The sequence below is a fragment of the Coregonus lavaretus genome (assembly GCF_964263955.1).
Source record: "Coregonus lavaretus genome assembly, chromosome: 25".
In the NCBI taxonomy this organism is placed as follows: domain Eukaryota; kingdom Metazoa; phylum Chordata; class Actinopteri; order Salmoniformes; family Salmonidae; genus Coregonus; species Coregonus lavaretus.
This window is the reverse complement of record NC_140012.1, coordinates 7,575,745-7,587,956: the sequence shown is the minus strand read 5'-3', so window position 1 is coordinate 7,587,956 and position 12,212 is coordinate 7,575,745. Positions and strand designations below refer to the sequence as shown.

Here is a 12,212-nt window from a genome sequence, read left to right as displayed (position 1 = left end):
GGTGTAGAGTATGTAGAGTTTAAAAAATAACATAGTAACACAAGAGGAATAAAATCCACAAGAATGGAGATACAGTATATACAGGGAGAACCAGATCACTGTGCAGAGGTACGAGGTATTGAATTACAAATTAAACACAACTGCTACCTTAAACACCCCTCACTCCTCCTAGTTACAGACAGACCACATTGAAACTGTGTCCAAACAGCACCCTCTTCCCCATCAAGTGCCCTACTTTTGACCAGGGCCAACCCTGTTCCTGGAGAACTACCCTCTTGTAGGGTTTCGGTCCAACCCCAGTTTTAACCGACCTGATTCAGCTTATCAACCAGCTAATTATTCAAATGAGGTGCGCTAGATTAGGGTTGGAGCGAAAACCTACTGGGCGGTAGCTCTCCAGGAACAGGGTTGGAGAGCCCTGATATAGGGAATAGGGTGTCATATGGGACATAACTTGTCAGGGTGAATAAAAAAAACACTACTGTAAAAAAATACACCATTATACCATACAGGCCTGTTATTATAGAGTGAAAAAAACATGACAATGTATTATAACAGAATGATTCAAAAAAAGTCCTAATATATCTATAATATTATATTAAAATGACAATACAGTAGAGTAATGATAATCATAATGGTAAAACGACAAGGTAGTCGACAGGCTAGGTGGTGTTTGGTGGCCGTTTAATCAAACCAAGGGCATATTGGGCCCTGTATTTCTTTACCGTATCTCAGTATAATTTCCTTCCCACTACTCATCCTTTATGCATTATGAGTGAGAGCCCATTTAACAAGAACAGATGTGGTGTGGGACGGATGGAGGGACGGGACGGTCGAGATAGAGAGCGAGAGCATTTGGTTCGTATCCCTCAGAGAGAGGGGAACGTCTGATAGACCTCAGGTCACTCTACTGGTCACAGGGTGGAGCCTCGTATCTCTAACTAGGCTACCTAATCAAACAGAGCAGTGGATGTGGTCTGGCAAGGTCTGAGTGATGCAAAGAGAGAGACAAAAAAATGGCCTGTCATGCTGTAACTACACAGGTGTTTTTGGCTATAAAATAAAAACATAAAGAGGGAGGGAGTGGTGAGAGTGAGAGAGAGAGAATGAGAGAAAAGGAAGAGGGAGGGCAAGAGGGCGAGGGGAGAGCAAGAGGGCGCAAGAGAGTGAAAAAGGGAGATGGAGAAGGACAGCAGTAGACGGATAGGGTGGGAGCGAGAGTTTATGAAGTGCTACTCACACCTGTCAGTAATGAATACAGTAATGAATAGGGCTTGTTATCTCTATTGGCTTGTTTCCATAGCAGCACTAGTGTATGCAGTGATTATGTTAATGTAAGCTCTAATGTTATTTTTTGGGAAGTGTGTTTCCATAGCTAGGGTGGACACTGAGGACTTGTGAAGAGCAGAATCAACAACCTCTGCATAATCAAGACAGTCGTTGCCTTATCCTGAGTAGGCTCTGTGTTAACATTATGAGACTGTGTGTGTGAGCAGCCCCATTCTCCCTCCTCATTGGCCCCAAATAATCTGAGCACAGCAAAGCTTTTAACCCCGCGGCTCCTTTGTTGGGTTGTGAAAAATAATATTACCTGCTAAAAAGGCATTCCCAACCCATGACAACGAGCACAGAGCCCTCTGCTTGATAATTCAACGATTCTCATCCGACCTCTCCAACCCCTACCCTCGCGCCTCTCCTCCCCTTAGGTAACTGGCCCATATTTCTGTGACTGACATTCAAACAGACTCAGCACAATACACTCGATGAAGACTCCGATATGGGACTGCATTTTATGCATATTATAACTGAAAACATAGAACACCAAAGGGGGCGTCGAGAGTGAGTTGTTGTAGCTCTTTACCCACGTCTTGACTCGGAATAAAGAGAGATGGGATCTTTAGATTTCTGTTTACTCGTCTGCCGCATAGCTGCTAGCGGCAGGGTGTTTTTTGTTGTTGAAGTAGTTATGCTCCGACTAGCTTTAAGCGCTGCTCTAAATGTACAGAGTGTGTGTGAATCAGTGTCAGTGAGTGTGTCTGTATGAATGTGTGTATCAGTGTGTGGGGCTCAGAAAATTGAGCCATCCACCAGATTATCAGAAGACAGCTCTTTGGAAAGTAGGGTCCTCATTTGCATAAGCGGCCGCAAAAGAAAACACAGAGAGAGAGAGAGACAGAGAGAGAGAGAGAGACAGAGACAGAGAGAGAGAGAGAGACAGAGAGAGAGAGAGAGACAGAGAGAGAGACAGAGAGAGAGAGAGCGCGAGAGAGAGTGCGAGAGAGCGAGAGAGAGAGCGCGAGAGAGCGAGAGAGAGAGACTTGCCAAGCCAATGGATGGGAGATCCTGTTCTGGCTAGGATCAACTATTCCGGGCAGGGAAGGGATTTGGCCCCTGGTTCCCTCAAAGCAAATGGAAATCATGTGAAATTAGTAAATAAGTGGAATAATGGCCTGTAATTATAGCACTGTTAGGCTGTGGAGTGGGAGAGATAGTAAGGAGGAAGAGGGAGGGAATGATGGAGAGAGGGAGGGAAGGACACCGAGGGCTGCGGGCTCTCTTGTGGAAGCCCTGTTGACTGAGCTGCTGGTGGTTGGCAGCACTCACCAAAAACACAGTCCCCTACCAAAGCCTGTGTGTACTACCTCAGGCGCCCTCTTCTGCTGCCTCTGCACAGGGGGCCCGTCTCCCTCGCTCTCATTCACCGTCTCTCCCTTCCCTCCTCTATCCATCCCTCCCTCCCTCCCCTCTGTGTTGTATCAGCCTCCTGATAAAGAACTGACATCATACCCATCCAGAGCAGAGTCACCTTGGAGCTGTCATAGTGGTCATAGTGCCAGCTAGGCTCCAGGACTGCTCAGAGGACATTACACTGGTCTGGGATCTGACGACCAGACAGGAACGCATCAGACTGGTGATACTGTTGACCTCATTGTGATAACTGGCCACTGGGAGCCATATTGTTGCAACAGAACATACAAACATTACGAAGGCAAGGTTAAGGCTACCACATGCTTTTCGTTGTTCAAACATCTCTATATATTTTATTCAACTTCAGCTGTCATTCAATAAAAGATAGAGAGAATGCTAAACAAAAAGCTTCTCTGAGGAAAACGTGGCGTATTTCACTTTTTAAAAATGAAAAGCATCACAGTATATCTTAGCCCTACTGCTCTTCGACTATTCACTCTGTAGTTAATTACCAACCGTTAATTAGTCGTTAGGGCTAAATGACTAAGCTATGGAGAGCCGGCATGGGGAGACGTGGGTTTTACACGGCGTGTTTAATAAGCATGCATCCCCTAAATCATAGTATTGGCAGTGCTCAAATGAGTTTCCAATAATGACCTGATCTCCTGAGAGGTTCTCTCTCTCTCGCGTGTGTGTGTGTGTGTGTGTGTGTGAGAGAGAGAGTTAGAGGGGGCCTGAGTATTGAGGACAGTCAGTGCTGTAGGCAGTGTGTGGCACTATGCTCAGGCTACCAACACACAGACAGTCTTTCATGTGTGTGCGGTACAGGTACAAGGCCAAGGTCTGGAGTTAACCTGTCCATTCCAGCCTGCTACTGTGGCTTGCCTTCAACACACATATATATATATATATATATATATATATATATATATATATATATATATATATATATATATATATATATATATATATATATATGGACCAACTAGTAAACTAACTCTGCTGTTTGTCCACTTTCTGTTTACCTACAAACTAAAAGTTGACTGGCTGCTTCAGCCCTCAGCAATGGAAGGACAGGTGAGGAAGGAGGGTGGAGTTTCCTCTTTGGCTTGCGGCCACCTCTGCCCACCCACATGGCGTCCCGGCTTGTCCCTGGGACGTCCCCCCAGAGTGCCATGGACCACCAGGGCAGACACACACCACCTGTCTGACCAGGCCACCGCACTCACCACACACACACATCCATATTTACTCACAAACAGGACATTCCACCTTGTACCATTTAAAACACTACCGAGGTTGCCAATATCACACACACACACACACACACACACACACACACACACACACACACACACACACACACACACACACACACACACACACACACACACACACACACACTGAACAGGGCTCCTAATGTTTCCGGCCACTGAAAATATTGTTTCATATCCCCCCCCCCCCACCACTCCCTCTGAAAAGGCATAATACATGCCAATTTGCTGCTCGTAAAGTCAAAATCTGCAGCACACATTGGCTGGGCGAGGGTTGGAATTCCCCACCAAGCAAGGACTAAAGTATTACAGTGAGTTCTATGGGGGAGAAAACGATACAGCTAGGCTAACTAAACCAGCAGGCTATAATAACAACATCAGTAGCCAAGAATGACGTAATCAGTCTCCCGTAATACTAGAGCAAGCCTTGCTTTATGATAATACCAACATCAATACATTTGCTAGGAATGATCGGTAGCCTAGCCGCTAGCCAAGTTTCCCACTCCCTAGCAGCATAAACGCTAAAGGCTAAATGAGCTCCCTACGGAGAGAAGGGATGGATTCGGGTTTAGTTCCAGGGTTGGTTGCCTTCGCCAATTATTTCCTGATGATGGTGAAGACACACCTCTGGAAGTTAGTTAAGGTTGCACCGCGCTGGGCTGTGTGTGTGTTAGCCGAACATGGATGGATTAACCCTTCTGCTCTGTTTGGCCCAAATAATTGGCCTACGGAGGCTGAACTGGAGAACAGCTTTGTCTGAACCAGGTCAATGCCTTCTGGCCGGCCACTCAGCAGAAAGCATCTGGAACACTGACTGACTGACTGGGCTGACTATTTGAAACCATTCAAATACTTCAAGCGTTTGCTCTAGCCTGCCTGAAGTGCCAGATGGGCTGGGTTTGCAGTTTTGGGACTATTCTATTGGTCAATTAAACCAGGCAAGCTCAAATCAAGCACAGATAAAGTATTTGAAATTATTTAAAATAGTATTTGAACGCAGGTCTGCTAGGGGATGAGTCCGAATGTGTGAGTATGATTTATCTAAAAATAGTGAAATGACAGCTGAATACAGTATCATATCACTCAACTGAGTTGGTCATGTGATGTTGGAATCAATGCTACCAAAGTAAATAAGTAAATAAAGTGTGACAGTTGAAATGGATGATAATTAGGCAAACGTCATCCTATAATGACTTATTTAATTTATAAAGGATTTAGTTTGTCCTGCCAAACCTAAAACAGCCTGGGGCCGGGGAGTCTGTTATACACGATGTTGCTAAGGGGAAAAAGTTTGCTACACACAAACAAATAACTTGGCAGCCATGCGCTGTGTCGACACCAGTGCTATTGCTAGCAGTAACAGAATGTCCACTATATTTCTGGCCACAGATCTGCAAAATAATTATGAAGGCCGAACGAGACAAATTGTTTCTCTAAAACTTCTGCCAGTTCTGTGTGTTTAGTCTCCATTTGGAACACTGCAGTGTTGTAATCCATAAACCCCCCAAAAAAGGGTTGGATTTCCTTCAACACTCTAAATTCTTATATTCTAAGCTCCAAATAAACTCTCTCGCGCGCGGTTTTGTTGTTGAGTGAATTGAGTGCCTGGAGCTTAACTGTGTGTGTTTCGTGAGACTGGTTGTGTGTCTGTGTGTGTGTGTGTGTCTGTGTGTGTCAGGGAGAGCGATGGGGTGATGGTGAAAGAGCGAGAGATAGACTGTGTTTGTGTGAGAGTGTGCATGCCTTTATGGACAGCGAGATGGATTGGTGTTGATAATGAGTATATGGAAAGAGAAGAGGAGGGCTGTGTGTGTGTGTGTGTGTGTGTGTGTGTGTGTGTGTGTGTATGTGTGTGCCATATACCCAGGTATGGCACAAGGACGGTATAAAAGGTGTGAAAATCTGGATAACGCCCAACCCTAGTCCAAGCAACCATCTAAACAACACTGTAGGCCTAATAGAACTAATAAAAAGTTATGACATTTACAAGTAAATCACTATGAAAATCAAGGCTATTTTGAAAGGGTGCAATGTCTGTGGTGGTGGGAGTGGTTATGTCAACTAGAATCATGGGAGTTTGAGCTTCTATTTAAAATATTTAAAAGATGTTAAGCCTATTAAGAGAAGACAACCAGAGCAACATACAGCGCCTTCGGAAAGTATTCAGACCCTTGACTTTTTTCACATTTGGTAGGTTACAGCCTTATTCTAAAATTGATTAAATCGTTTTTTCCCCATCAATCTACACACAATTCCCCATAATGACAACGCAAAAACGTTTTTTTATTTTAGAAATTGTTGCTGATTTATATATATATTTTTAACGGAAATATCACATTTACATAAGTATTCAGACCCTTTACTCAGTACTTTGTTGAAGCACCTTTGGCAGTGATTACAGCCTTGAGTCTTCTTGGGTATGATGCTACAAGCTTGGCACACCTGTATTTGGGGAGTTTCTTCCATTCTTCTCTGCAGATCCTCTCAAGCTCTGTCAGGTTGGATGGGGGGCGTTGCTGCACAGCTATTTTCAGGTCTCTCCAGAAATGTTAGATCGGGTTCAAATACCGGCTCTGGCTGGGCCACTGAAGGACATTCAGAGACTTGTCCCGAAGGCACTCCTGCGTTGTCTTGGCTGTGTGCTTAGGGTCGTTGTCCTGTTGGAAGGTGAACCTTCGCCCCAGTCTGAGGTCCTGAGCGCTCGCTCCGGAGACAGGTTTTCATCAAGGATCTCTTTGCTCCACTCATCTTTCCCTCGATCATGACTAGTCTCCCAGTCCCTGCCGCTGAAACCATGATTCACCGTAGGGATGTTGTCAGGTTTCCTACAGATGTGACACTTTGCATTCAGGCCAAAGAGTTCCATCTTGGTTTCATCAGACCAGAGAATCTTGTTTCTTATGGTCTGAGAGTCTTTACGTGCCTTTTGTCAAACTCCAAGCGGGCTGTCATGTGCCTTTTACTGAGGAGTGGCTTCCTTCTGGCCACTCTACCATAAAGGCCTGATTGGTTGTTCTCCCATCTCCACAGAGGAACTGTGGAGCTCTGTCAGAGTGCCCGTCGGCTTCTTGGTCACCTCCCTGACCAAGGCCCTTCTCCCCCGATTGCTCAGTACGGCTGGGCGGCCATCTCTAGGAAGAGGCTTGGTGGTTCCAAACTTCTTCCATTTAAGAATAATGGAGGCCACTGTGTTCTCGGGGACCTTAAATGCTGCAGACATTTTTTAGTACCCTTCCCCAGATCTGTGCCTCGAGACAATCCTGTCTCGGATCTCTATGGAAAATTCCTTCGACCTCATGGCTTGGTTTTTGCTCTGACATGCACTGTCAACTGTGGGACCTTATATAGACAGGTGTGCCTTTTCTAGATCATGTCCAATCAACTGAATTTACCACAGGTGGACTCCAAACAAGTTGTAGAAATATCAAGGATGATCAATGGAAAGAGGATGCACCTGAGCTCAATTTCGAGTCTCATCGTAAAGGGTCTGAATACTTATGTAAATAAGGTAACTTTTTTTGTTTTAGTTTTTTCAAACATTTCGAAAAACCTCTTCACTTTTATTTAATGCATTTTAGAATAAGGCTGTAACGTATGGAGGACTAAAAGTGCCACAATTAAATAAATAAATACACCATTAAATAATTACTTAAATGTGTCATTAATTAATTCAAATTAGAATTAAATACATAAATGTGTTATTAAATGTGTCATTAATTAATTCAAATACCGATTCATTTTATGTAAAATACATATATAATAATTTCACTATTTACATTTACATTTCATGGTCCTGCGTTGGAGTGCTTCCTGAATTACTTAAAACTGTCAAACTGACCCATCAAAAGTTGGTAGGCGGAACCTAACGCCTGATTGGTTACCCTCTGCATCAAGCCAAGACAAATCAATTCCGGATAATGTCAGCAGGTCCTGCTTCTACATCCTCTGCTAAGTTTAAAATGTCTCTAACCAACTCCCTGGAAAGTTCACGGAGATCCTCCATTGTCTCTATCCTGGTTGGCCTACTCTACTTCAGACCAAAGCAATGGATCAGACTAGATTCGCGTTAGCCCCGCCCACTGACTTTGATGGGTCAGTTTGACAGTTTTAAGTAATTCATGAATCACTGCAATGCAGGATCATGAAATGTAAATGTAAATAGTGAAATAATTATATATGTATTTTACATAAAATGAATCGGTATTTGAATTAATTAATGATACATTTAATTACACATTTATGTATTTAATTCTAATTTGAATTAATTAATGACACATTTAAGTAATTATTTAATGGTGTATTTATTTATTTAATTGTGGCACTTTTAGTCCTCCATAGTAACGTAACAAAATGTGGAAAAAGTAAAGAGGTCTGAATACTTTGAGTGCACTGTACATAAGAAATGTCAGTTTGTATATTTGGAAATTAATTATTAATTAATTATTTAAAAGGTGGGCTTATTTGGAACACTTATGGTCTTACATTTAAACTTTAGTCATTTAGCAGACGCTCTTATCCAGAGCGACTTACAGTTAGTGAATACATATATATATATATATTTTTTATACTGGCCCCCGTGGGAATCGAACCCACAACCCTGGCGTTGCAAACGCCACGCTCTATCAACTGAGCTACATCCCTGCCGGCCATTCCCTCCCCTACCCTGGACGACGCTGGGCCAATTGTGCGCCGCCCATGAGTCTCCCGGTCGCGGCCGGCTGCGACAGAGCCTGGATTCGAACCAGGATCTCTAGTGGCACAGTTAGCACTGCGATACAGTGCCTTAGACCACTGCGCCACTCAGTGCCGCTAATCACAGTTCCTCGGTATGCATTAAGACCGGTCCGGATTTTTCACATATTTTAATCAAATATTTTTATGTCTTTAAAACATGTTGTAAGCAAAGTCATAAAACATCACATGAGAGATTAATCTCTCATTTTATATACACTTTTCTTAAAGTTAGGGCAGTATATGTCTAAACTTAGATTTTTGTGGGCTTAATATGTACACATACTCTACACAATATTAGTTATCTGTTAGACAAGTAGTATGGAGTTGCGGCTCTGAGTATTGTTTCTTCATCCTATGTTATGCATTCTCAGTGAATTTGGTGATCCCCCCGTTCAAAGAAATTAGTAATTGAAGTTTTTAGGTTTATGTCCCATCCTACATCCTGATATTACCAGGTTCTGACCACTAGATGGTGCTGTTCCTGCCATTAGGCTTAATTTCTCAGAGATCAAACTATATTTCAACAAAATAATGTTGCAGGAATGCTAATGTTAACTGTTTCTAACTACAGAAACGATTTCAGAACAATCTGAGATGATGGGTGTCATGGCTTGATGAAATGACATGAAATGACCCAGAAACTATTATGTCAATGAGAGAGTGTACGTGTGCGTGTGAGTGAGTAGGAAGCGGTGGTCATTGTCCCTGGCTCTTCAGTGTTTACTGACAGGAAATGTTTGTGCTGCTTAAGTGAAGGAACCCCGCCACCCCTCTCGTCAAACACTGGGAGAGAGTCCAGACAGACACATGACCCACACACAAAAAGGCCACAAGAGACAGCGATGCAGTGTCCACACACAGACAAAGTATGCAATGTACCACTACCATCCAAATGGGACTTATTCAAATTGATACAGATACAACTCAAATTAGGAATAGGATGAAAAGCATGTCCCAGTCTTTCAGGGCTCAATGCGGAAGTGGACACGACCGACCGCTAATCACAGTTCCTCCTCTTGCTAATCCCACTGAACACCATGCTAATACGACCAGATGGAAAGTCAATACACTGACCCCGAACAACCTGGCTGACTATGTCTCCCATTACAATCTGTAGTCATTTTACATAGGCTAGATAAGGTTGGCTTTAGTACCCTGTCCTCTTGTCCTGTGTAATCTAAGCAGTATTCAGTGTGTGTGTGTGTGTGTGTGTTAGAGAGGGCCTGAGTATTGAGGACGGTGAGTGCTGTAGGCAGTGTCGCGCTATGCTCAGGTTACCAACACAGTCTTTCATGTGGGAATGGTCAAAACAGAACAAGATGAAAGCTCACTCACAATAAAATCTCAGCATCTCTGTTGATTTCCTGTCTCTCCAACATCCGACCTTCAATAACCAATAAATAGCTAAGCTAAATAGTTTGAGGCAAATATGCCAATGCCACAACTGCAGGACACTGGTAACATTGAAATTGTATCATTCCATTCCTGCCATCAGCCTCTACGGATGATCAGACAGCATGGCACAGCAACAGATACATTTTCTCTACTAATGAAGACAACCTTTTCTGAGGAAAAGGTTGTAGAACCACTCAGAGCTCAGTGTTATTCCAAGATAGACAAAGCCGGACTGTGGTGTATCCAAGATGCCCACACAACCGAAAACTGAGCCTTATACAAGACCTTTCAAACAGTCTCTACCATAACTCTAGTGGTAGACTGTTTAGGCCAACATGCTTAGACTCAAAATACTGCAACAGGCCAATACTCTGATACCTTGAGTGCCAGCCTGTTCCTGCCATGTTTGGCATGGCAATGACAAAGGAGTTGGCTATACCAGAAAAAAACAGGCTAATATTCTGAGGCTAACCAGTCAACAGCACAGCCAAAACACAAGTGCAAGCACTAACACTACACCACACAGTCAATTGAAACAGCAGAGAGAAGGTTAAGGACGTACAGTAGGGGTACTTACTGGCTGGCGAGGGCGTGCTGTAGCCACTCGGGGGCAGGCCTGGCATGGCGGGGGGAGAGATCCCCCCCAGCATGTGGGGGAAGAAGTAGGAGTAGTGGGGCATGGGGAAGCCGTTGAGGTGGGGGCCCGGGACCGGGTTGCTCTTCCCAGCCATTTTGGCTCAATCCACCGCCACCCGATGACGACACCCAAAACACTATAATGTGGCAATACAGGGCTCAGAATGGCGTCAGTGTGGTTTACGGAGTGGTTTTAGCCCCCATATGGGCGATGGATGTGCGTGGTATTCCAGTGGCGTTGTGACTGTGGAGAAATGCCCTTTGAATTAAGAAACTGGAGTTCTGGTATTCCCAAAAATTGCTGCCTGTTTGTTACCTCCTTTGACTGATGGAGAGGAGAGGTACAGGATACTGGTGATAGTGGTTATGAAGGTGGTTTTGAAGCTTCACAGGGATGGTATAATGTGTCTTCCACTGTGGAGTCTGTTCCAGAGATGGGGAATATGTAGAGACATGGTGACTATAAAATCGTCCTCTCTGGTATAGCTCTAACTGTTCAGTGTCTCAACTCTTTTTGAGTGTCCTTCAATCTTCACCTAGAGAGAAAGATAATAAAAAATGTTAAATCGCCTTTGGGACAATATCATACATACCACAAACACATTAAAAAAAACATTACATTGCAGCCCTCACATATATACACCTGCAATAGAAGCGATGGTTAAAAGGTCAACTGCAACACACACAGCGAGATAATATATTTTCCCTCTGTTTAAAAGCTTGGGAAACACCAGTCTCAACATCAACAGTGAAGAGGCGACTCCGGGATGCTGACCTTCTAGGCAGAGTTGCAAAGAAAAAGCCATATCTCAGACTGGCCAATAAAAAGAAAAGATTAAGATGGGCAGTCTGAGATATGGCTTTTTCTTTGCAACTATGCCTAGAAGGTCAGCATCCCGGAGTCGCCTCGAAGGTCAGCATCCCGGAGTCGCCTCTTCACTGTTGACGTTGAGACTGGTGTTTTGCGGGTACTATTTAATGAAGCTGCCAGTTGAGGACCTGTGAGGCGCCTGTTTCTCAAACTAGACACTAATGTATTTGTCCTCTTGCTCAGTTGTGCACTAGGGCCTCCCATTCCTCTTTCTATTCTGGTTAGAGCCAGTTTGCGCTGTTCTGTGAAGGGAGTAGTCCACAGCGTTGTACGAGATCTTCAGTTTCAGTTTCATTGGAACACAGGACTGATGGTTGCTGATAATGGGCCTCTGTACGCCTATGTAGATATTCCATTAAAAATCAGACGTTTCCAGCTGCAATAGCCATTTACAACATTAACAATGTCTACACTGTATTTCTGATCAATTTGATGCTACAAAAAAATGATTTTATTTCGAAAACCAGGACATTTCTAAGTGACCCCAAACTTTTGAACGGTAGCGTACATATAGGTAGGGCTGGGCGATATGGCCTAAAAATCGTATCTCGATTTTTAAAAAAACGTAGCGCCAATTCACAATTCATTTTTACTGTTTTCTCTAAATAAGCTTT

General features: G+C 43.7%; 1 protein-coding gene across 1 annotated transcript in view; it reads right to left on the bottom strand.

The window, feature by feature from the left end:
- LOC311101140 (retinoic acid receptor alpha-A-like) overlaps window positions 1-12,212 on the bottom strand; it is a 228,165-nt gene that overhangs the window by 102,992 nt on the left and 112,961 nt on the right. The window contains exon 3 of the mRNA XM_084142209.1: window positions 10,669-11,263. Within this exon, the coding sequence (XP_083998335.1) occupies window positions 10,669-10,822 (154 nt within the window). The 5' untranslated portion in view covers window positions 10,823-11,263. The remainder of the gene's footprint in view (window positions 1-10,668; window positions 11,264-12,212) is intronic.